The sequence below is a fragment of the Chlorocebus sabaeus genome, chromosome 23, assembly GCF_047675955.1.
Source record: "Chlorocebus sabaeus isolate Y175 chromosome 23, mChlSab1.0.hap1, whole genome shotgun sequence".
In the NCBI taxonomy this organism is placed as follows: Eukaryota; Metazoa; Chordata; class Mammalia; order Primates; family Cercopithecidae; genus Chlorocebus; species Chlorocebus sabaeus.
The window spans coordinates 70,504,127-70,530,912 of record NC_132926.1 but is presented as its reverse complement, the minus strand read 5'-3'; the positions used below and the strand labels follow the sequence as shown (position 1 = coordinate 70,530,912).

General features: G+C 36.7%; 1 protein-coding gene across 1 annotated transcript in view; it reads left to right on the top strand.

Moving 5' to 3' along the window:
• CAMK4 (calcium/calmodulin dependent protein kinase IV) overlaps positions 1 to 26,786 on the top strand; it is a 263,646-nt gene that overhangs the window by 207,779 nt on the left and 29,081 nt on the right. Inside the window, exons 6-7 of the mRNA XM_008014118.3 lie at positions 17,791 to 17,881; positions 20,216 to 20,290. Coding sequence (XP_008012309.3) covers positions 17,791 to 17,881; positions 20,216 to 20,290 — 166 coding nt within the window. The remainder of the gene's footprint in view (positions 1 to 17,790; positions 17,882 to 20,215; positions 20,291 to 26,786) is intronic.

Here is a 26,786-nt window from a genome sequence, read left to right as displayed (position 1 = left end):
ATGAAATTGAAGTGAAAAAAATGCAAAAGATCAGTGAAACAAAATCTTGGTTTTTTGAAAAGTTAAACAAAATTAACAAATCTTTTGCCAGACTAAGAAAAACAAGAGAGAAGATCCAAATAAATAAAATCAGAGGTGTAACAGGATTCACTACAGCTAATACTACAGAAATTCAAAGGTTATTAGTGGCTACTGTGAGCAACTTTATGCCAATAAATTGGAATCTAGAAGAAATGGACAAATTCCTGGATACATACAACCTACCAAAATCTAATCAGAAAGACATCTAAAACCTGAACAGACCGATAACAAGTAATGAAATTGAAGCCATGGCCAGGTGTAGTGACTCACACCTGTAATCCCAGTACTTTGAGAGGCCCAGGTGGGTGGATTGCTTGAGTTCAGGAGTTCCAGATCAGCATGGGCAACATGGTGAAACCCGATCTCTACCAAAAATACAAAAAAGTCAGCCAGGCATGGTGGTGTGCAACTGTAGTCCCAGCTACTCAGGAGGCTGAGGTAAGAGGCTTGCTTGAGCCCAGGAGGCTGATGCAGTGAGCCAAGATCATACCATTGCACTCCAGGCTGGGTGACAGAGTGATAACTTAACTCAAAAAAAAAAAAAAAAAAAAAAAAAAAAAAGCAAGCCGTAGAAAAGCCCAGGACCCAATGGCTTCACTGCCAATTTCTACCAAACATTTAAAGAACCAATATCAATCCTACTCAAACTATTCCAAAAAAATAGAAGACGAAGGAATACTTCCAAAGTCATTCTGTGAGACCATTATTTCCCTGATACCAAAACCAAACAATGATATATCAAAAAAGAAAACTACAGGCCAGTATCTGTGATGAACATTGATGCAAAAATCTTCAACAAAATACTAGCAAGCCAATTTCAACAACACATTAGGAAGATAATCCATCATGACCAACTGGGATTTATCCCTGGGATACAAGGATGGTTCAACATATGCAACTCAATCAGTGTGACATGTCGTATCAACAGAATGAAGGACAAACACCATATGATCATTTCAATTGATGCTGAAAAGGCGTTTGATAAAATTCAACCTCCTTTCATGATAAAATCCCTCAAAAAACTGGATATAGAAGGAACATACCTCAACATAACCATATATGACAGACCCACAGCTAGTATTATACTGAATGGGAAAAAACTGAAAACCTTTCCTCTAAGATCTATAACTCAACAAGGATGCCCACTGTCACCACTGGTATTCACCATAGTACTGGAAGCCTTAGCTAAAGCAATCAGGCAAGAGAAAGATATGAAGATATCCAAAGTGCAAGGGAAGAAGTTAAATTACCCTTGTTTGCTGATGATATGATCTTATATTTGGAAAAAGCCTTAAGACTCCACAAGAAAACTATTAGAACTGAAAAACAAATTTGGTTAAGTCGCAGGATACAAAATCAACATACAAAAACCAGTAGCTTTTCTATATGCCAACAGTGAACGATGTGAAAAAGAAATTTAAAATAATCCCACCTAAAATAGCCACAAATAAAATGACATAGCTGGGAACTTACCCAAGGAAGTGAAAGATCTCTATAATGACAACCATTAAATACTAATGAAGGAAGTTGAAGAAGACACCAAGAAATGGAAAAGTATTTCAAGTCCATGGGTAGGAAGAATCAGTATTCTTAAAATGCCCTTTACTACCCAAGGCAATCTACAGATTCAGTGTAATTACTATCAAAATACAAATGACATTCTTTACAAAAATAGAAAAAAACACTCCTAAATTTTATATGGATCCACAAAAGACCCAGCAGAATGGCCAAAGCACTATTCTAAGAAAAAAAAAAAAAAAAAAAACCACTGGGAGGAATCACATTACCTGACTTCAAGTTGTACTACAGAGCTAGTAACCAAACCAGCATGCTATTGGCATAAAAACAGACACATAGACCAATAGAACAGAACAGAGAACCCAGAATCAAATCTATACACCTACAGTGAGCTCATCTCTGACAAAGGTGCCAATAACATACACTAGGAAAAAGACAGTCTCTTCAATAAATTGTTCTGGGAAAACTGGATATCCATATGCAAAAGAATGAAACTAGACCCCTATGTCTTGCCATATACAAAAATTAAATAAAAACCGATCAAAGACTTAAACCTATGACCTCGAACTATGAAACTACTACAAGAAAACATGGGGAAAATCTCCAGGATATTGGTCTGGTCAAAGACTTTTTGAGCAAAACCCCACAAGCACAGGTAACCAAAGCAAACATGGACACATAGGATTACATCCAGTTAAAAAGCTTCTTCACAGAAAAGGATACAATCAAGAAAGTGAAGAGACAACCTACAGAATGGGAGAAAACATTTGCAAACTATTCCTATCACAAGGAATTAATAACCAGAATATAAAAGGAGCTCAAACAACTCTATAGGAAAAAAAATCTAATAATCTGATAAAAAAAAGGGGCAAAAGATTTGAATAGACATTTCTCAAAAGAAGACATACAAATGGCAAACAGGCATATGAAAAAGTACTCAGCATCATTGATCATCAGGGAAATGCAAATCCAAACTACAATGAGATATCATCTCACCCAGTTAAAATGGCTTATGCCCAGAAGACAGGAAATAACAAATGCTGGCGAGGATGTCGAGAAAAGGGAACCCTTGTACAATGTTGTTGAGAAGGTAAATTAATACAATAACCATAAAGAACAGTTTGGAGGTTCCTCAAAAAACTAAAAATTGAGCTACAATACGATCCAGCAACCCCACTGTTGGGTATGTACCCTAAAGAAAGGAAATCAGTATATTGAAGAGAGATCTGCACTCCCATGTTTGTTTCGGCACTGTTTACAATAGCTAAGATTTGGAAGCAACCTAAGTGTCTACCAACAGATGACTGGATAAAGAAAATGTGGTACATATACACAATGGTACTATTCAGTCACAAAAAGAATGAGATCCTATTATTTGCAACAAGATGGATAGAATTAGAGATTATTTTGTTAATGAAATAAGTCAGGCACAGAAAAACAAACATCACATCTTTTCACTTATTTGTAACATCTGAAAATCAAATCAATTGAACTCATGGACATAGAGAGTAGAAGGATGGTTACCAGAGGCTGGGAAGGGTAGTAGGGAGTTGGGGGGAAGTTGGGGATGGTTAGTGGGTGCCAAGAAAAATTAGAAAGAATGAATAAGACCTACTATTTGATAGCATAATATGGTGATTGCCCCTATAGTCAATAATAACTTAATTGTATATTTTAAAATAACTAACTCAGTTATTTGTAACTCAAAGGATAAATGCTTGAGGGGATAGATACCCCCATTCTCCATGGTGTATCTATTTCACATTGCATGCCTGTATCAAAACGTCTCATGTACCTCATATATATATGTGTATGTGTGTGTGTGTATACACATATACACACACCTCCTATATACCCACCAAAATTTTTAAAAATTAAAAACTTTTTTAAAATTACAAGAAAAAAACCCAGGAACTTGATATTCTAAAGTCAGTGAAAATAGCTTTCAAAAATGAAGACTTCATCAGACATATATAACCTTGCAGAATTCATCACTAGCAGAACTGCAATGCTAGAGTAAATTCATTTGTGCACTACGAAACAGAACCGATCAATTTGTGTTATATTTGACTTCCTCAACTGCTGTCCAGGAGCAGATATTGATAGTACCTTAAACAAAGAGCGGAGTTAGTTGAGTTTGCTAACTGGAACACAGAGCCACTTAAGGTTATGAACTGGGATAGACTTAGGACATCTATTCTTATCCAAATATATTAGGAACTGGGCTATCTCAGCTCAGGTATTCCCATCATTTTGTGTATTTAAGAAACATTTATTAAGTACAAATATGTGCTAGACTTCAGAGCAAATTCTAGCCATTCCTTGGTATTTTGTGTCTATTTGTTGATACATACCAGAGATACTCATTTAGCTCATAATTCCAGTCATTCATTCACTCCTTTCATATATTATTTTTATAAACATTTATCAAAACTACTAAATACCACATCCTGTGCCTAGATTCTAAGAGCCCAGATATGAGTAAGACAAATTCTGCTTTCAAGGAATATATTTTTACTTTGATAGATAAGCGCACAAATATGACAGCATTAAAGTATTTGACTATGGATAAAAATAACGTCATGGGAGGCGGATAAAATGATTCATTTTGCTTTTGAGACTGGAGGAAGATTTCACAGAGCAGATGGTATTAATCTGGGTTATAAAATGTTCTAGTTACTGTTGATATGTTCACAAATTATCCTATTTAGCAAGTTAAAACAACCATTGTCTTATATTCATATATTCTTTGGGTCAGGACTGCTCCATCATCTAGAGTCTAAGACATCTAGAGGCTTAGACATCTAGAGTCTAAGCCAAGAAGACTCAAAGGTTTAAAAGGGCTTGATGACTGAGGAAGGAGTAATCTAGATTTGTATTCATTCCCATGTCTGGAAGTTGGTAACGTCTATCACATGGAACCTCAGCAGGGACTGCTGATTGGAGCACGAGCACTATACTTGATGCAACTATGTTACCCAGTTTTCTTACAGCATGATAGCCTTGGGATAGTCATACATTTTACAGGACTGCTCATGGACCCAGAAACGAATATCTAGCAAACAAGATAGAAGCTGCATTGACTATCAAGACCTAACCTTGGAAATCACACATTATTATTTCCCCTGCATTCTGTTGGTTGCTAGCAAGTTACAATCCTACCCAGGACCAAGGGAAGGAAAGTTAGACTCCACCTCTGGATGGGGAAGTGGTAAGATTCTGGAAGAGCATGTGGGATGAGTAATCCTATTTCAAGAATCTCTATAAAATACATTTTAAAAGATCATTATTAAGTACATGAAAGATTTGCCCTCTGGAAACCAAGTAGGAATGTGTATAGCATGGCTTAGGAATGGTAAGTAAGGCTGTGTGGCTAATTCATGGCAAGAATTGTCCCAGGATGATGCACAGCCACAAATTGGGGACACATTTTGAAGGGCCTTTAATTTTCATAATGGAGAAATCAGACTTAAGCTTATAGCTAGTGACTTCAAGTGACTTGTTTTGTTTTTAAATCAATGATTGACATGAGTTAATTTGTGATTTAGAAAGATGACCTCGTGTTTGCATGTATGGCAGTGATTAAAAGACAAATGTAATAGTGCCAGCCTGGCACGGTGGCTCACGCCTGTAATCCCAGCACTTTGGGAGGCCCAGCGGGAGGATCATGAGATCAAGAGATTGAGACCACCCTGGCCAACATGGTGAAAACCCGTCTCTGCTAAAAATACAAAATTAGCTGGGCATAGTGGCGCGCTCCTGTAGTCCCAGCTACTCAGGAGGCTGAGGCAGGAGAATCACTTGAATCTGGAGGCGGAGGTTGCAGTGAGCCGAGATCATGCCACTGCGCTCCAGGCTGGCGACAGAGCGAGACTCCGTCTCAAAAATAAAATAAAATAAAATAAAATAAAATAAAATAAAATAAAATAAAATAAAATAAAATAAAATAGTGCCACTAGAGAATATGAGGGGCCTTACTAAGTAGTGACAATGTAAATGAGAAGAACAGATAGATACGAGACATATTTTGGAGGTAGAATTATGACTGATTGGCCAAGGCCAGTGAGGTAAAATGAGGCATTAAGGATGACTCCAAAACAGGTAAGAATGCCTCAGGGGCCCCAAAGCTTGGCTATTTTACCTGAAATAGATTCTTCTGGTCCTGGGATGCTCCATGGATCATAGTTTAGCACAGATTTCACAGCCAGACAATCCTAATCAGGCCTGTTGAGCTGGTCAAGGGAGACAGTAGTTTCTTACTGCTTTTCTCGTATATTCTGTTGATGATTCTTAAGACAGCACACAGTAGAGGTCAGTGATAAAGACAATGGTAGTACCTACTAGGTCTCCAAAGCAGACATGACAACAAAATCGGGTATCACGTTGAAGTTCCTACTTACATTTACATATACTCATTCTAATTTTTTTGAGAAGAAAAGAGCAAATTCATATAGTTTAATTTTTCTTTCCATCAATAAAACTGTAGTCAGAAAATGTTTTCTTTCTGTAATAACTGGTTCTTCTTTGTCCTGTTAGATTTTTAAAGAGATTCAAACTTCCTCCTACCAACTCCTGAGACATTATCAATTAACCACACACAGCCCATTGAACACAGCATAGCTGTAATTAAACTAAATTACTATGCAGTAGCTTTCATTACACAATGAAACAGTTTTTGTTAGGACCATAGAGAGAGTTTAATTACATGTCTAGACACCCCCTGAATTCAGAGCAGCAGTCTTTGTCTCTTTAAAAGGGAATTGGAGATTTTGGTTATTGCATTTTTTTTAAGGACTAAATGGTAAGATAAGATTGGAGCTTTTATATTTTTTAATTCCTCATTCTACTTTAATGCATATTTGCTTTAGGAATCATTTATACATTGGTGAATGTAAATTTTTCCAAGGAAAAACTACAAATTTTTACTCTTTGTCATGTTTGACATAGCTTTTACTTGCACCCCAAAACTCTTTTCTTTCTCCAGTACATTCCAAATATCTAGCCTTATTTTTTAATATATAAAGTATATACTATCATCTAAAGCACAGTCGTCTTTCATAATGATATTTTCAGCTTCCTCATCTTGGTGAAAGAGCTCACCTGTTTGCCTGAGAATGGAGTAATTTATTCATTCATACTCAGTCCTGCCCAATCAGCTTCTCTGGGCAATGCAAACAGTTCAGCCTGTCTGTAGGGCCAAGGTCAAGGTCCCAGGTTCTGCTTGGCCAGAGTGTGCAGACTTGGGAGCTCCCCTTGTTATTTTGTGCTCCAATCTAATCTCTTCTTTCCCATTACAAAAATTTGCTTGCTGCTGCTTTCTCTGTAATTATAGATCATTTTTGAAAAAGTATAGATCATTTTTGAACCTTTTCCCAAGCTTTGAAGTTTTTCCTAAATACCACCTTTACTTCATTAGCCAAGCCTTTCCATAGCCTCCGTTCCTAAAATCTCACCTTTTTTGAAACCTGGGCACATACAGTGGAAATTAGAGAATGAAATAATCATGTTTATCCTCAAACAATCTCAACATCCTCTCAGTTGCCTCACAACATATACTTGTTCTAACCTTATATACAAATAAGTTTTATATGCTGATTTGTTGATTGCAGGCAAATTATTCCAGTTTTCTTTATACACTTTTAGCTGTCAGCATGAAATTTTTCTATTTCTAGACACCTAGCTTTTTCTATTCATTTTTTTGCATAATATCTAATTTAAAATAATAACCATTCACTTAATAAGGATTTCTACTGAAAACAAAGGTGTTTCATTAAAATCTTAATTGAGTAAATATTTTAGGTCTTGAGTTAAATCTAAGGAAAGCAATGTAGACAAAATGACATTTTCCACCAGTGCCATGTAGTTTATCTTAGAAATACGTACTTAATATAGTTTTATGGCCTGCATATGTGTAAATAGACAGGAAAATAAATTTCGAATCCAATGAAAGTATCCGTGTTTCTCCACTCTGACTTAGTTTGTGGAGGAGACTTATGCCACAGTCAGTGTGTTCTTTGTGACCTCTTCTCTTGTCTACTACTCTAACCTGATACCCCAGGATTCCCTACCCAGAGGCTTTCATAATTATCTCACTACCAGCATCCTGTTCTTTTCCCCTATGACATTGCGATCCCAGCAAGTGTTTTCCAGCAAAGTGCTGCTTCATTCTGATACTACTGAAACATACCCAAATCCTAAAGCAACAAAGCACACACATAAATCTCAGCTGCAGGGCCGGCAGCAGTCTTGGCCATCTTCATTCTCACTACTGGAGTCTAACAGGATGCCTTTATTTATTAACAGGTGCCTTTGAACTTGCCCACTTCTCACTAGTGTTATTATTATGGCTAGGAACATCACTACTTCTTTAGCCACTTGATTTTTAAGTCAGCACATCAGTTTCACTTTAATACACTGACCAGTACAATTTATGAAAGTTTCAGACACAAAGGGTACTGAAGAGAAAACTAACAAATGAATTTTCAACAGCCTTTCCCCAAACTCCCCTGAGGCAATGCTGTATTGAATATTCAGATCAACTTCAAAGCATGTGAAGAAATTAATTCAGCTATAACTACCAACATAATGCTGCTACAGAACAAAAATGAATTAGGTAATGGTTTAAAATGTCATTTGGAAGTTGATACTCTTTCTTCTGATCTCACAGTTAAAATATTCTTATCGGGTTTTGGCCTTTCTCAAAGTCACAAGGTAAATCTCGTTTATCTCACTAATACTCAATAAGCACCACTGAGGTGACTAAGTAGTATTATCTACCAAGAATAGTATATGTTTAATAAGTGCACAGATGCTAAGAGCCGTGCTTCTGCTAAAGATGATGAAGTGGCATTACTATGGAAGTAGATTGCCACTATGTAAGCACAATATTTTCTATTTTAAAATTTTAACTTCTATTACAAATGAGTAACAACAAATGAATAAATAAAAGGTCTAGATTACCATCACCTTTTGATGATAAGTTTATGATTTAAAAAGTAGAACAATATGTACATCTATAGGAAAATTGAGTTATTAATCATTCAAAAGCATTTACTGAGTGCATAGTTAGTGTCAGGCTCTGTGAAGGAAATGTAGTATCTGGGGATTCTTTGTCTGTATGGAGTTCTCAGTCCAGTGGAGGAGACATCATGAATGGAAGGCCTGCAAAGAAGCATACGTGCTGTAAAGAAACATAGGAGGCATCAATGAGAGGATGTAAGAGCTGGCACATATGTTAGTTTGGAAGGATAAGTACAGCCTCCCTGAGGAAGTGACATTATAGCTAAGTCCTGAGGATGAGGAGAGCTGGCCAGATGAAGAAGTGTGAATGGACTCAGTCAGGGAATAGCCAGAGGTGAGAAAGAGATGAAGGATTTTGAAAAACAGAGAGAAAGTCTGTATCAGAGAACAGAACAAGAGAGGGGAGAGTGACAGAATATGAGGCTGGAGAGGAGCACAGGAACCAGATCACCAAGACCTTGAAGGCCAGGATAAAGTCATGGGAAACCATTGAAGACTCACAAGAAGAAGAAATGGCCTGATTCCCTGTGCTTTATGTAAAGAATAGTGTGAAAGGTGGCATGCTGAAAATCAAAGCAAGTATTTAAGGGGCTGCTATGACCATCCAGCTGGGGTAATGCTCATGAAAGAGACAGGGCCATTCTGGAGACATTTTGGAATTACCTAATTGTGAATTGGATATAGATGGTAAAGGAGAGAAAGTCAGTTTTTGACTTGAACACTTAAGTGGATGGAGAGATTACGTTTTCAGGTGGAGGAAACGAAGAGGGCGGGGAGGTCAAGAGTGCAGCTATGGACATGATAAAGTTAACGTGCCCACGAGATATCCAACTGGAAATGAGAGAAGGCAGTTGGATAAATGATCTTGGAGCTTAAGACACAACACTGAATTGGGAATTCTTTTAAGATATTGTCATGGAATGACCTTTAATTCTCAAACTGCTAGCAATGTAATTACATAGTATGTTTAGTTAATATGAGAATAGACGTAGTTGCCAGCTAAATGTACCCTGTATCTATCATATTCAAATCACATCATTTGAGCAAATGTGTGGTATTCAGGATAAACAAATATATGAAATGCCTACCACTTAGAGAAAATTTATTGTAAAAAATTATCCAAGTAATACATAAGTGTTATAGTTAAATTTTATATAAAAAATTAAAATTAATCATAATTTTTTACATTCATGTATACTCTTTTATGCTATAAAAAGTAGCAGAAGGAAAGAGTAGACAAATGTGCTCAAAGAGTTTACAGCAAAAGAGAAGACTAGGAGAACAAACCCTGTGAACGTTCAATTTAGGAAGTAGAGTCAGAAAAATAATCATTTATTTATTCATACACTTAACAAATGTTTATTGGGCATCTACTGAGTGCCCAGCTCCCTTTTAAACTTTAAAGCAAAATTACAGACTGCAGAATTTTGTTTGGCATGTGCATGATTTAACATTTTAGTGGCCAACATTGAAAATTTGGAATTTTACATCAAAAGAATCTTAATTTCTGTCTCTCCTTGAAAAATCAGAAGAGCTAACAACCTGGGGTCTGCATCCCACCTGACCACAGTTGACTGAACTGGAGTAGCCATTGCCTCTTAAAAGGTCATACTGTCTCCACAAACAGGCACAGTCCCTACAGCTTTCCAATGTCTCCCTTTTGTTTTACTCCATGCCTACCTCCTTCATTCTTTTAGGGTATCTTCCTCCCCGCTTGAGAGTTTGTGATCCCTGCTCAAGAGCTACACAATCAAATACAACAGTGCTGCTGCCCTGCATGCTGGAAACTGTGGAAAGATACTGAAGGTTTTAAGCAGGGGAGTGCCATGTCTAGATCTGTCTACTCTTGTGGCAGTGCGAAGCAGGGACTGGAGGAGGGTAATGCTGGAAATTGGGAAGCTGACAGTTAAGCTGGTTATTAGAGTAATTAAGAGGGAAAACATGCTAGTGGCCTGGCTGGAGGCAAGGGCAGTAAGCAGGGAGAGGAGGTGGGGATACACAAGTCACTAAGGAGGGAGAGCCTACACATCAACATGGATTGGGTGTGTCAAATAAAGGAGATGAAGGAGTAGGATGAATTCAGGTTTCTGGCTTGGTCAATTGGATGGTATCATTTGTAGGGATTGGGAATACAGGTACAGAAGAAGCAGACTCAGGGTAAACTATGAGTTTAGTTTTAGAAATGTTGAGACTGGAACACCAATGAAACATTCCAATGGAACGTAAAGTAGAAAGTTGAATGGAGTCCAGAGCTACAGAGAAGTTTAGGCAGGCAATAGAGATTTGGGACACAGTGGAATAAGGGATACCTCAATTTGTGGTTTGGATGAGCTCACCCTGGAAACACAGAAAAAGCAGAAGGTCCTAAGCAAGTGGAAGACATGGAGCCTGGGAAGGAGGCTGAAAGGAGAACAGAGGAGTCAGGAAAGCCAGGCTGCTGATGCCAGGAACACTAGCCGATGAGAGGCTGAAGGAAGGACTAGCCAATATAGTCAGATGTGCAACGGGTTGAGAAAAATGAGTCAGAACATGGGTATTGGGTTTGATAAGACAAAAATAAGATTATAGTGTGTTAAAGAAACAAAAATGAGGGGAAACTACATTTTCAGGAAATTGGCTGACTAGAGTAGGAAACAATTGAGTATAGCCAGGGAAAGCTGGGAATATGTGGGTTTGAGAGAATATGGAGATAGTGGTTGCTTTCTTTTTCTTATTTCTTTTTGAAGACCATAGCTCCTAGTCTAGAGCATGCTGACATGATGCAAGGGAAGAAAGAGGAAATGGAGAGGAAGAGGTAAAGAGAAGGCAGGAGACATGGACCTTGACTCAGGAGTCAGGAGGACATAGGATGAGATCCAAGCAGCACTAAGGGATGGCTCTGGAAGAACTACAGGAAATCCCAGGGGAACTGAGCATAAACAAAATAACAGGACTGGAAGTGCAACTGTTTATCAATAAGAAATATTATTTATTTTAGAAATTCTTTGTTATATAGTTGACAGAACTATAGTAAGAATGTTTCAAATCCTAATTACCACAAACTGTTTCTTTTCTAACACCTAAACTTTCTTACTGTAAACTATAAACACATACAGAGAAAATTCAGTACACATTTCACTGAGACCTTTTTAAAGTGAAGAAAGACGTAAGTATGACATATTCTATTTATAAGTTATATTGCATCATCTTGGGTAGAAGATTTTTGGCAAATTAAATGAAAAATGCATACAAAATTTCTATTAAAGTAGAAAAGGGAATCAAAAGCCAGGTAAAGGAGGGAAGAGGTAAACATATCCAAACTTGGCTGTTTCTGTAATTGAAACCTCTTTTTCACTGAGATTTTTGGCAGCAAAACAGAAGGGAAAAATATAAATTATAAGCAAGTATTTTCTGATCAAAGTATCCTTTGATACTTTAGAAAAGAGCAAGTTTTCCAAGTCTCAAAGGGTTTCTAAATGTGATTATTTTACAAGGTATGTGAAATAGCAATGTTAGAGTCCGAATAGCTACCATTTACACATAGAATATCTATTAAATGCTCATAACATACTGAGTACTTACACACCTCTTCACTAATTCACACTACAATCTGCAAAGTGGGCATTGCAGATGAGAGAACTGAGGCTTAAAGGATAGATAAATTGTTTAAGGTCACATAGCTAACAAATGATATACTTTGGGCATATTTTGCCAAAGCACCACTCATGAAGTCTTTCTTTAATAATTGTTTCAGAAACAATGCAAAAAAAAAAAAATCTTAATATACGTATTTCTGTCAACTCATGATCAAGACTGAGGGCAAGATATTTAAACAGAACTTAGCAGAGATATGCCTTTGGCAGCAAATATTGTATTTATTTTATAGTATATATTAAAATATATTAGTCTCTCTCAACTGGTCTGCAGATAAAATTGTATTTGTTGTCTTATGCTTTTAAAAAATATAGTACACTTAAAATTTGAGCAAATAAATTAATTGTGCTTCCATGACTCCTACTATTTCTTTTCCTCCTCTTCCTTATTTTTATTCCTTAAAGTTTTCATTAATTTGTGTACCCCTGGTTATTTGCTTTTGCAATTTCTTTATTAAAGATTAGCACTTGTCAAGATAACCTTTGGTAGCAGGGTGCTACAATTGCCAGATTTGTTGTTTCTATCTCCATTAAATTGTTAGACTGACATAGCAGATTTAAAAAATCTTCTCCCCAATTCTTGTTTCTGGTTTGTTTTTTTCTATTTTTTTGCTTGTCTTTGCTTTGCTTTAATTATGATTACATTGAACATATGGTTTATTCTAGAATATCCAGTTACCATGTTTTTATTCTTTCTAGTGCATGTATCTATTTATGTTAATCCCCATGATTTAAATAATCTGTAGCTAAAATCAACGATATCTTGGTAAGAGATGTTTCTCCATGATTAGGTATTTCTTTACTGACTCTATAGATAATATTAATATGATATTATAAAATGTCTTTGCACATTTTCCCATGACTACACAATTTTTAGGAGCATGTTTTTCTCTTTATTTTCTTTTCCTCTTCTCTACGTACAGTGGTCCTGAAGTAATGAGATTAGTACTTAATGATATTAGAAGTGTGTATTTCTTTTAAAATTCAGTTTTAAAATAAAGGGAAGCATGTCTATTATTCGGCTCTTTAAACTGATCTTTTTGTGTCTCCAGATGCCCAAGATAGCAGTTTTCAAAGTCTAGTCTAGTTTAGGCATCCCTGGAGGATCCTGATATCCTGTTAGGGGGTTCTGTGATGTCAAAATCATTTTATCATAATATGAAGGCATCTCAGTCGGAAGCTGTGGCTCTTGCCTATAATCTCAGCACTTTGGGAGGTTGAAACAGGTGGATCACCTGAGATCAGGAGTTAGAGACCAACCTGGCCAACATGGTGAAACCCTGTCTCTACTAAAAATACAAAGAAAATTAGCTGGGCATGGTGGCACGCACCTGTAGTCCCAGGTACTCAGGAGGCTGAGGCAGAAGAATTGCTTGAACCTGGGAGGCGGAGATTGCAGTAAGCTGAGATCGCTCCACTGCACTCCAGCCTGGGACGCAGACAGACTGCGTCTCAAAAAAACAAAAAACACAAAGCAAAACACACACACACACACACACACACACACACACACACACACATATATATTTATTTATTTATACAGTGGAATCTTCCAGAGGCTACATAGTGCGTGATTTTATACCAGACAATGCAGAAGTAGATATGAAAGTCTAGCTGTTTTCTGTTAAGCCAGAAATTAATGAAATTTGCAAAACTGAAAGAATAGCACTCTACTAATTTTTTGTTTTAAAAAGTTATTTTTATTTTAGAATGTATATTTTAACACATTTTGAAATATATAAATGTTATATATCTTAAAATATTAAATATATTTAATATTTTCAGTGTTATATTTTTAATATTTCAATAAGCAATGTCATGAGCTTACTGCTTTTTCAAAATTAATAGGCATTTTAATTTATTAATTTAATTTTTGCTTTAACTACTAATACAGTAAATCTTGCTTGATATAACTCACATAAACAAAAACTCTTTGGGGTTTCCAACATTTTTTTTGAATATAAAGTGTTACTGAGACCAAAAAGTTTGAGAACGTGTGCTCTAAAAAAGTGTTGATCTTTCTAATGTTTCTATCTTTTTGGGGAAAGAAAAATCATACTTCACATTTTCCTTCTACTTGGCTTCCTGACTTGAGATAATGTAAAGGTTAGAAATTCTATTGGTCAAAGTTTATCAGGGGATGTAAACAAAAATGAAATAGTGACTCCTGACATTTTATCAGTTATATATATTTAAATGCCTCCCCCTACCATATATATATATACTATATATATGAATATATCATGACTTTGATAATCTTTCTACAACAAGTAATGTTTAGCAAATTATCTCTGCATGTCTTTTTAAAAGCCAAGATCATAACCATTAGCATTTAATTGCTTTGTTTTGTTTTAAAGCTTGTTCCTTTAATAGTGTATAGCTCCTCGTTCTAGTATTTTTCTCTAAACTTTCCTTCTTTTATCCAGTCTAGTTCTCCTTTATGAAGTGCCAAATGATGTTTTCTTTTTTGTTGTTTTTGTTGTTGTTGTTGTTGTTGTTGTTGTTTAACTTGCACTTAGAACACAACCACCTTTTCTTTTCACGAAAGCCAGAACAACATTTAGTGAGGATCTTCATATAATTAATTCTTTGCTAAACAAAACTTACCAGGTAATTTCATTTGTCATTGTTACTGTGTTCCTATGTTTAGCATCATTTTCTTCTCAACACAATGGAGTTTCTAAATTGAGTAAGATTGGGGGGGGGCGTGGGAAATCAATATGTTCTATTGGTCCCAAACTTTGCAATTCTTAGATTGTTCCAAAGCTACTATATGAGATATTATATCTATCTTGCCCTTCAAACTCAGCTTATATCAAGATACAGTATCTTCCTTCTTGGGGATACTGCATGATTTCCCTGGGTATCATTCATGGTTGAGCATGTTCCTCTATCATTCTCTCATTTCTCTTCCTACCTTCATTACCTTTCCTTTCCAGTAACCTCCCCTCTTTTCCTTCGTTGTTATTTTCCTTTTTTCCCCTCACCTTAATCAAGCAAGTAACAAATGTTCATTGAGCATCTCCTCGGGAATTATGTAATAGGAAAGCGTATGTGCTCTACAGCCAAATGCCTGAGTCTGAATCCCAGCTCTAGTGTCTAGTTGTGATACTGTACAGATTTCTTAGCCTCTATGTGCCTCAGTTTCCTCATTTGGAAAACAAATATGAGATGACTTACTGGTTAGAGCTGTTGTGAAGATAGAATGAGTCAACAGGTATAAGGTATTTAAAATAGATTAGAACCATAAGTGTTTAGAACATGTAAGAGCCTCAGGTGCCGCTGTCACAACCCTCACACTCTGCTTTCTGTGATGCTAAGGTGGCATCCCCTGGCAGGAAATGCTCCTATGAAGAGTTTTTTCATGGAGACTCACGTCTAATTCGCTCTTGCAGAGTCCACACCAGGCCCATGAGAAATGTACATCCAGCTATTATTTGAGAGTAGCTGAATCTCCCTGAGGCCCTCTCTGCATTCTCCTGCTGCAACTGTCCACTCTTCTTTCCATTTTCATGCATGAGCCAGTTACCTGTTTCCCCAAATCACTAAGTGATCTTGAAGCTGTACCTCCACAACCCCCCTTACTTGGCTCTAGTATAAAGGACTCCTTGCCTTCCCGCACGAGGTAGGAAAGGAGAAAGAGTATAGCACACTGGAAACTTTTTCTCTTAAACCAACAGAAACACGGGCAAATGTTAAGAACAAGACATTCATGGAAGAGGAAAACTGATTGACCAAGAAGCGTATGAAGAGAAGCTCGACTATACTAGTGAACAGAGAAAGACAAGTTAAACCAAACTTAAGGCACAATCTTTGCACTGCAGCTCAGCAAAAGTTAAAAATACAGATTTAGCAAAGATATTAACATATATGCATATGTTGTTTGTGTGAGTGAAAGTTGATGGAGGCTTTTAGGAGAGTGATTTTGAAGTGCATATTAAAATAAAAATGCTGTATGCCTTGACTCCACAACTGGACCTGCTTCCAGTTATCTGTCCTAGAAAAATACCAGCAGAAACACTCAAATATTCAAGTGCTGGAATGTTTATATTATATTACTTGTAACTTTTAAAAAATTGAAGACAACTTGACTGTCCATTAAAAATGAATAAGTAAATTATTTATGATACAAGATGCAAGAATTAAATAGAATACACTAAAGTAATCTGAAGGTAAGCCTTCAAAGATATTTTGTTAAACAGAAAAAAAAGCCACCTAAAAATTGTATTAATGATATATTTAAGTAGGAAAATGGAGGAAACCAGGGATATTACCTTGTGTATATACATACATAGTCTTTTGTTTTGGTTTGGTTTTTTGTTTTTGTTTTCTTTTGAGACAGGGTCTTGCTCTATCACCCAAGCTGGAGTGCAGTGGCATGATCATGGCTCACTGAAGCCTTAACCTCCTGGGCTCAAATGATCCTCCCACCTCAGCCTCCAGAGTAGCTAGAACTACAAGGCATGCACCACCATCCCTAGCTTTTTAAAATTTTTCATAGAGGTGGGCTCTTGTTATGTTGCCCAGACTGGTCTCGAATTCCTGGACTCAAATGATCCTTCCACCTCGGCCCACCGAAGTGCTGGTATTACAGGCATAAGCCAATGTAATACGCAGATGTCCTGAATATTTGATATCTGTAAAGAAATCTGTTCGTATAAACAAGTGACTCTGAACCTAGATTCACTAATGCCTAGAATGTATTTTCTGTGCATTAGTGAATCTAGCCCGGTGTATATGGACTCATTTGTAAATGCATAGAAAAAGTGTTCAAACAAACTTTTTGGAAAAAACTGTTTCAAACTGATGAGGGATTACTTTTGAAGTGGGGACTGGAACTGGAACTGGGGGAAGAGAAATCAGGTATGACTTCAGCATTTGCAATGAGAATATGTTGCATGTATGCTTATACATGATTTTACAAAATAATTTAAAATACAATAAAATGAGCAGAGTTGCTAGATGTGATCTTTAAGATTCATCTCAAATACGACTTTCAACATCTATATTGACAGTTAGACTTACTAATTCTCAGGAGAGCCTATGAGTGCATCCATCATTATCAAACGGTATTTGTCTTATTAAGGATAGTTCTCTATAATAACTACTCACATCTAAATGTCTGTTCAGACAATAATTATGAAGACTTTGCTATATGAGTTTATAAGATCACACATCCAATTATGCTTGTTAGTTAATAAGCCAGACAAATTACAATACACAGCACCTTTACATCATTATAATAATTAGCTAATTCCATTTGATATAGTAATATGCATAAAGAGAACTGTAATATTAGCTGAGGAGTAAATATTTCCTTCTGGGAATAGATTCTATACAATTTAAATTGCATTACATTTAGGTAACTATTTGTAAAGTATTATTTAATGTATACAGTTTAAAGCAGATTTATGGTATTTATCATTATGTTATATGTGTTCTTGAATCACATAACTTATAGTTCTTAAAAGATTAAGTATAGACAGTCAAACCGTAAATAGAATTACACAAATGTTACTTCATTATTTTCCCTCTTTAGTATCTACACGAAAATGGAATTGTCCATCGTGATCTCAAACCAGAGAATCTTCTCTATGCAACTCCAGCCCCAGATGCACCACTCAAAATCGGTGAGAACATTTCTTTTTGTTTTGTGACCCCTTTTTCCAGATTAGAAAAATTATACTGTGTGGAATTTTTAAACATTGCTTCATCCAGTTTTACATCCATTCAGTTTTCCTGAATATTTGACATGTGTAAAGGAATAATATGTTGTTTGGGAAGTTTGCGCTCTTTCCTGGAATGTTTATTTGGAAAATATTGCCTAGAAGTTAGTATTCTGTTGCTGGGCACACGAAGGAATCACAACTTAGAAATGGCAAGGACCATAGGAGATGACCTTGCATTTTGTAATTAAGTTTATAGTGAACAAAATGATAGAAAAAGTAACACTTCTTTTGGAGATACTAACTTTTATTTCACACATTGCTTGGAGCTTAATTTTAGGTAATAAAGAACTTTGACATAAAATGTTTAGCACATATTAGTAAGTCTAGGCTTTGAGTCACTTGTTTATATGAACAGAGATAAATTAAGATCTGCCTTTCTCAAAATGCACTCCACAGAACACTGGGTTCTCAGCAGGGTGGATAAGGGTGGGAGCGATTCACAGAAATGCTATGGCTGATCAAATGAGTTAAGAAATGCCAACTTTAAAAAAGTTAAACAAGATTTTTATTTCTATAGGACTTTCCAGAACCTTAAAACTGTTAACATATAAACTGACATATTATATCATATCCTATGAGACTTTTTTTTTAACCAATAAGCATTTTGAAAAACTATAAAGATGAATTTTGGGAAATTCTGATCTACCCAAAGAAGCCTTTAATTGGCACTTTAGAAAAAAATAAATATTACTTTCTATGTCTCTTCTAAAGTAAATCTTCATTTCAAAAAATATTATAAACTTTATTTTCAGTGAATTCTCACTAGTGGAATCTTCATTAAATCCTCTAAAGGGCATTGCTCTTCTGGTGCTGTCCTTATCGTGCTGATCTGCCAAGTTCACTGCATTTACAGATGTTAACACCTTTAACAATTAAGTTGTTTCTATCAGGGAAGAGCTCAGATAACATAATGTGCTTTATGAATGCAAGAACCTAAGGAAAAAATCCTGAAAGTCCTGCTGGGCAGCCAGCTTGTTCTCATAATCACTCCTGTAAGGCAGGGGACAGCAGGCAGTTTCCATTTCCTTTCACATCACTTTCAAAGATTTAATCCTTAAAGCAATTTCTTTAAATGGATGGTTAGATACTAATTTAGGCAGGAGAGGTTTTCTTTCTGAAGGGCTTCCTGCTGCTTTCACTGATAAGGATCAGGCACCTGCCAGGAAATGTGGGTTTATCTTTGAAGTCTAAAATGGAATTCATTCTGCACCTGCCTGTCTTGAAGAATGCCCTTGAATGGTTTCCTGATGTTTCTTGAGTGAGAGAGAGATAGCTCAGCAAATAGATCATAATGGTAGCAACTTTTGATAATCTTTTACTTGGGTAATATTCTGAGAAATAAATAAAAAGGAACCAAAAAAATCGTATAGTCTTCTTATGAGAGTAAATTCTTATAAGTGAAATACATTGGAGACTGACATGTATTTTCCAGCTGAACAAACCTTTTGATATTTCTGTTAATTCTTGTTTCACTGATGAAAGTCAATTTTTTCCTCCTCTCTGTCAATAAATAAAAGATTCTGGATTATATCATTAATTCTGTATTATCCCTTAGAGCTACTGTTACATAAATTTCAGAATTAACAACATTAGATAAAATATAACTATTGCAACTATTACTTTAAGAAAAAATAGCTTGGCTGGGAGCGGGGTCTCACACCTGTAATCCCAGCACTTTGGGACCGAGGTGGGCGGATCACGAGGTCAGGAGATCGAGACCATCCTGGCTAACACAGTGAAACTCCGTCTCTACTAAAAATACAAAAAATTTAGCCAGGCCTGGTGGCACGTGCCTATAATCCCAGCTACTTGGGAGGCTGAGGCAAAGAATTGCTTAAACCCGGGAGGCGGAGGTTGCAGTGAGCCGAGATCACGCCACTGCACTCCAGCCTGGGCAACAGAGCAAGACTCCATCTAAAAAACAGACAAAACAAGAAAGAAAGAAAAAAAATGCTTATTTGCTGAAAGCTGGGAATTGTACAGAAGAACAAAGATTAAATATAGATTTATTTGTAAATGTATTTGGAAGTCATATTTTTCTCCAATTTAAAGAAACACATGGATTGTTTTTTTAGCTTCCTCTTGGGTGACTTGTTCCCACCCACCTTGACCCCATCATCAAATACAAAAGAAAACAGATAAATAAGTTAGTTTTGTTTTTGAGTAACAAATATTTTGTCATCTTATAAAAGCTGAGAAGACGTGCTTCATTAAGTTTTTTTCTTGTGTTGTTAGCTGATTTTGGACTCTCTAAAATTGTGGAACATCAAGTGCTCATGAAGACAGTATGTGGAACCCCAGGGTACTGTGGTATGCTCTTTAATAATTATATTTTACCTTTATTGTTATGAAATCTATTTTTGTTTAGCAATCTCATTTTTTAAAATTCCTAATATCTCTATTTATAAACGCTTAAAATGTGTTGTTAGTCTCTATGAGGAAGCCATATATAAATAATTCTCAGATCACTTCTTGTTTTCTATGAGAGGTTCAAGGATGTTGGTTTTAGGGCACTGCCATTAGAATGCCTTTGAGCAGTGGCTACTGTTAGACCCACTGGGCAGCAGAAAGACAATCAGCAAGGAAGAGGGCAAGGAAACCCCATAACTTGTAGTTGGAATTAAATGCATGAGCCCTTTGTCACTTTTTTTTGCTTTTCCTTGAATGGAGAGTGTGTGTTTAATTCAGATGGCATATAGGACAACAGTGAGAATGGGGTGGTCCCTAGTTCTCTTCATGGCCCGGCCTAGCCTCACTGAGACAAGGACTTCAGGTAAGATTTTCCTACAGGAGTTCTCCAGTCCCTGCAGATGGACCACAACTACATTGAGCTCTTCACATCTTACCACCTCATCTCCCAGAATAGGCTGCAGGCATCACAATCAGAAAGAACAAAGCTTTCGACCCATACTAGCATGAAACCTGCTATTTTCTTCTTGATGGTCGAATTAATTTGGCAACAAACTGAAAGCCAATAAAGTTTGTAAAAATTATAAAGAATTCCTAAAATTGTTGTGATTAATGAATATGTCACAGATTAATTAAAATTCTAATCTAAATTATAAAGAAAAAAGATAAGATTTCAAGTTATCAATCACAAGATTAGTCATCCTTTTCTCTTAGATCAGATTATTTTTACACAGGCCAGGCATGGTGACTCACGCCTGTAATCCCAGCACTTTGGGAGGCCAAGGTGGATGGATCACTTGAGGTCAGGAGTTCAAGGCTAGCCTGGCTAACACGGTGAAACCCTGTCTCTACTGGAAGAAAAAAAAAAAAAATACAAAAAGGAGCCGTATGTGGTGGCGCACACCTGTAATCCCCAACTCCTCAGGAAGCTGAGGCAGGAGAATTGCTAGAACCCGGGAGGCAGAGGTTGCAGTGAGCCAAGATCACACCACTGTACTCCAGCCTGCGTGACAGAGTGAAACTCTGTCTCTAAAAACAAAAACAAAGAGAATATTTTGACGCAAATGTCCTTCATTTCAATTCGTCTCTTCAGTGAACTGTTAATCACCTACTGTGTAGTCAAGCCAGTGTGTAGCACCAGGGAGATGCATTTCCTGCCCTTACAACCACCGGGGCTCAAAATCTGCAGGAAAAAAGACATGTGGCCAGGTGCAGTGGCTCACGCCTGTCATCCCAGCATTTTCGGAAGCCGAGGTGAGTGGATCACCTGAGGTCAGGAGTTTGGGACCAGCCTGGCCAATATGGTGAAACCCCATCTCTACTAAAAATACAGAAATTAACCAGGCATGGTGGCAGGTGCCTGTAATCCTAGCTACTCGGGAGGCTGAGACAGGAGAATCGCTTGTACCCGGGAGGTAGAGGTTACAGTGAAGCAAGATTGCGCCATTGCACTCCAGTCTCGGTGATAAGAGAGCAACTCTGTCTCAAAAAAAAAAAAAAAGGAAAAATCCAGAAATGCAAACCAGGTAATCATAGCATCTTAAGAAATACTGTGTTGTGTGTATTGAAAGCCACCATGGACACATAGAAGAAGGGTGATATTTTTAATTATCTGTCTTGTTTTCTATAGCACTTAGATTTGAGGTCACTCCTGCCCCAGAAATAGACAAAGAAGAACTACGCAACTAATTGTTTTTAACAACTTTTGAAATCATAAAAATCAGATTGGCGAAGTGCGATAATATATTCATTGATGCATATATGCGATTAAATCCGTAGAATTTTAGTGCTGGAAGGAACTTTAAAGTTCATTTATTAACATTCTTATCTTACTAAGGTTCAGAGACTTTGACTTCCCCAAAATTCCACATCTAGTTGTTAGTGGCTCAGGAATAAGAATCCAGGTATCCAAGGACCTAAAAATCATAGACTTTCCCTGTACAAAATTAATATAGATAAATCAATATGATTTTATTCATAGAAATATTTGTCAATTATTACTTTTATTTTAAAATCTTCATTTTAATATATTTTTTTTGAGACAGATCTTGGCCTATAGTAACCTTCACCTCCCGGGTTCAATTGATTCTCATGCCTCAGCCTCCTGAGTAGCTGGAATTCCATCACACTCAGCTAATTTTTTATTTATATTTTTAGTACAGACGGGGTTTCACTATGTTGGCCAGGCTGGTCTCGAACTCCAGGCCAAAAGTGATCCTCCAGCCTCGGCCTCCCAAAGTGCTGGGATTACAGGCATGAGCCACCATGTCCAGCTCATTTTAATTTTTTAAACCTCAGAAGTATTATTTGGCCGGGGACAGTGGCTCATGCCTATAATCTCAGCACTTTGGGAGGCTGAAATGAGAGGATTTCTTGAAGGTCAGAGTTCAAGACCAGCCTAGCCAACATAGTGAAAAAAAAAAACAACAAAAAATTAGCTGGGCATGTTGTCATGTACCTGTTGTCCTACTTACTCAGGAGGCTGAGGCAGAAGGATTGCTTGAGCCCAGGAGTTAGAGGCTGCAGTGAGCTATGATTTTACTACTGCATCCCAGCCTGGGCAATAAAAGGAAACCTGGTCTCAGGGAAAAGAAAAAGTACTACTTGGTCAGTGGGAGAAATAAAAATCCAAATAACTATACTGAATATTAACAGCCTCATGCGCATTCTTTTGTACTCTTCTCTATGTCTCCTTGTCCATCTAAGCATTTTATAATATTGCCTTTAATGAGTTAGTGTGAATTCTGGCTGGAGAGGTCTTAGAAGGAGCATTTGAGCTGGACAATGAAGGATGAGTAAGAGTTCAGCAAGTGGGGAAGTGGCCACAGGGCATGCTTTGTCAACGGGTACAGGGAAAGCAAAGTCATGGAGGATTGGCAGCATCTGGTGAGTTTAGGTACTGTTTGTCACTTTGTCAACTTTGTATGACTAGAACACAGAGTTTTTGGTACAGAGGGCACAAATGGAGTTGGAAAGGTTGGACGGACCATATGTTTAAAGAAATCTATACATTAGGCTAAGGGATTCAGATTTGACTTGGCAGGTAATGGTGGTCCAGCAAAGCTTTTTAATCAAGGCAATATTTTTAAATCAGGTCTGTATTTTGTAAATATCTTGATGGTAACATTATGATATGTTATGACATGGATTGAAGGAGGAAAGGGATAGAAAGAAAACAGACAAATTAGCTGTTGTAAATGCTCTTTTCTAGCGCTCTAATGTCAGAAATCTATACACATGCTGATGTCACTCCTTAGCTTCTCGGCAGATGACATGTTCAATCTACTCTTAAATCTAACCATTTACTTTTTAAAAATATTTAAGCATTGTAAAAATACTATTTCAATATATTGTCCTTTCCATAAACAGGCCCTTCATACAAATAATGCCATCTTATAATGGAGCCTTATTTTCTATTATTATTTTCTCTTGCAAATATCCATTTCAGCCCAGGTGGTAAATAATGAGGAAACAGGGAAATAAGAGGTTGAAAGTGACCAAGATAATTCTACCATAGGTAGCGGCTTATCAGGAAAAAGTAGTTTGCCATATTATAAGAAAAGGAAGTGAAAGCAGCAAGGAAGCCTGGCATGGGGTTTGGGAGGTAGACTCCACTTACCTTAGTGAACTATTTTGGGGATTGAGATGGAAAATAAGCGTGTTTTGTTGGCTCTGAGGTGCTAAACATAGAAATGGAATTAGTATTTTATAGGCGGGGGTATTCTTGGAAGTCAAAGACAAGTAAATTCAACATATTTCTTCACCAGAGCAAGATTCCATTTGTATATAAGTAAATATATATATATGTGTTCATACATACTCTTGACCCAAAGGAAATACACTAAAATATTACCTCACAATGGGAGCCAAAGAGCGGGTAGGATTTTAAGGATACGCCTGTGTGTAGTAACGTAGGAAATATTGGGAAACACTTGAGAAGAATCGAAGTCACAGTAATACTAGGGCCCAGGAATAGATAACCTAGAGCAGAGGCAATATCTAGGCTTTTGAATTAAATACAGATTTTACCATAGTTATGAATATTTGTTTCATCTGTCTTATAAAAAATTAGATTGTTAACAGGTAAAGCTAAAACCCTCTCTGAAGATCAGTTCCAGCCCTTTCTTCCCTCACCACAGATAGATACTCTCATCAGTCTGGCATGTATCTTTCTGAGAATAAGTTGGTGAGGAGGAAACTGTCCATTTATAGAAAGAGTTGGAAATGAGAGCCAAGCTCAAGACTGGTGAGAATCATTATGATTCTATAGAAAGCAAAGACTTTACACAGAGACTGTTTTATATTCTTTTATGGCCACAAGAGGAGACAGAGGAGAGCCTCAGGGAAAAAAAAAAAAAAAAAAAGTATATTAAACTTACACGTCCTAGAGACAGGAGGCACAGCAGGCCACTCAGGGTCATGCAGGAAAGAAGACACCAGGGTGGTCAGGAGGCAGAAGACAGGAGAAAGGGAAGGTTTAGGCCACTGCCTTTTGGGGGATTTTCTTGGGAAATGCAAGGCAAGGCAGGGTGAACAGTTTAGGATTCGCTAGTTTGAATAATTTGTGTGGGTTGCCTGGCTCCTCGCCCTGGGATGACTAAGGCAGAGGAATATCCCCTCCTGGGGTGTATAGGTCGGATGGATGAGGTGTGGCACTGGACAGGTTCATCGATATGTGAAAAGGCATACTCCAGCCTGGGCGCTTTCTTTTCTTTCAGAATTAACAAGCCACAGGAGAGGCAGACTCTCGGTAGCCAGAAAAGCTTTTTAAGATGTCAAGAACATCATAATATGTATAAAGAAAAATTTTAAATATTTACAATACAGAGACTTTACATTTAACTTGAAAAGGTATCTGACACCCATGTAATTGACAGAGATGAGGTATGAGCTTGTTTCATTGCTTGTTAGGGTGATTATATCCAAGGTCGATTATCCTTAAGTGCACTGTGTCTAGTTTCTACTTTTAATGGAAAGCTTTTCAAATTACATCTTGTGAGAGACTGAGTGTTTATGTTATACCATCTGTCATTTCTCAGGAAGTAAAAAAGGAAAAGCCACCCATTCTGTCTCTTTCATAGAACCTTTGCCCCAGGCTATTAATAACAGAGGGTTCTCCTATAAGTGAATCGCAAAAGAAAAATCACAGATGCTTCATGTTTAAGCAAATACTTGTTATTTCTTGGGAAATGTGCCCAGTCAAAACCAATCTCCAGGCCAGAAAATTAAAATTTATGGTCCAGATAAATGAAATCAATGACTAGTGTTCAAAAATAACCCATGAAAAGTTCAATGTTGAAGGGATTCTCAACATTTTGTGGTTGAGAAAATAAGTAGGTCACACAGATAAAAAAATAAAAAAATCAATTAGGCCATAGCTCCTAATAAATGTGCTATAATGTAACTATGCAATATTAACTGCCAAAATGTTTTAACTGGTCTAGATATTTAAGGCTTGAAGTCTGTGGATGTTTCAAACCGACCCACGCCAATCCTAGAAAAGGAAAACAAGTTGTTAGAGTAGAAAAGAAACCAATATGTTAAGGGGTTAGTAAAAAAAAAAAAAACAATTATATCTAATACCAATTATCTAATTTATTCGTAAGCTTATGTATATTCATATTTCATATTCATACTTGTCTTTATTCAAATTCTATTTTCAGAGTCTAAAAGCTGTTAGGAGTTTGTTTTCTTTTGGCATTTGCCAAGGTCTCATTATTTTCTGAGACAGTCCTACTGGCACAACTCAGAGGAAGTATTAATACATAAAAATGTCCCATGTGCTAAGCCTCTAAGCATATTTGCTGTTTTCAGGCTTTAGTAATGGCAAATATATGTCGTGCTTCTATTTAAGCCAAAATGAAGGCTAATTATTAACAACTGAAGAATGAGCTCCTACGATATGCAAAACTCCCTGTACTTAGAGTCTGCAGGTGCCTAATTCTACAAATAATATTGTAGAAAAATAATATTCTACAATAATATTCTGAGTTTCCATAAAGAAACTATAAAGAATAAATACGTATATTTCATATATACTGTGACTGATTCAGTCTTAAGAACTCACACTGTTTGGTAAACAATTAATTCTGTCATAATTATCAATAATTATAAGTGGATGTGGTATAATAAAGAGATGACTAAATGTGGCATTTCAGCTGTTGAATGTGAAGGGCATGATGAAAGTGTGGAATGACAGGTAAAAAAGAGATTCCCTCACCTTCCAGGTCTTCAAACTATCCTTGAATGATACCTCTTAAAGGATCATCAAATAGTGATGGGCTAACAAAAGCCAGTGTCACCAACCTGATGTTCAATATTAAAACCACACATATATTGCTCATCTACCATAAGGCGTGGTAGGTACCTTTCATGATCTGCCTTCTCCACAGATATA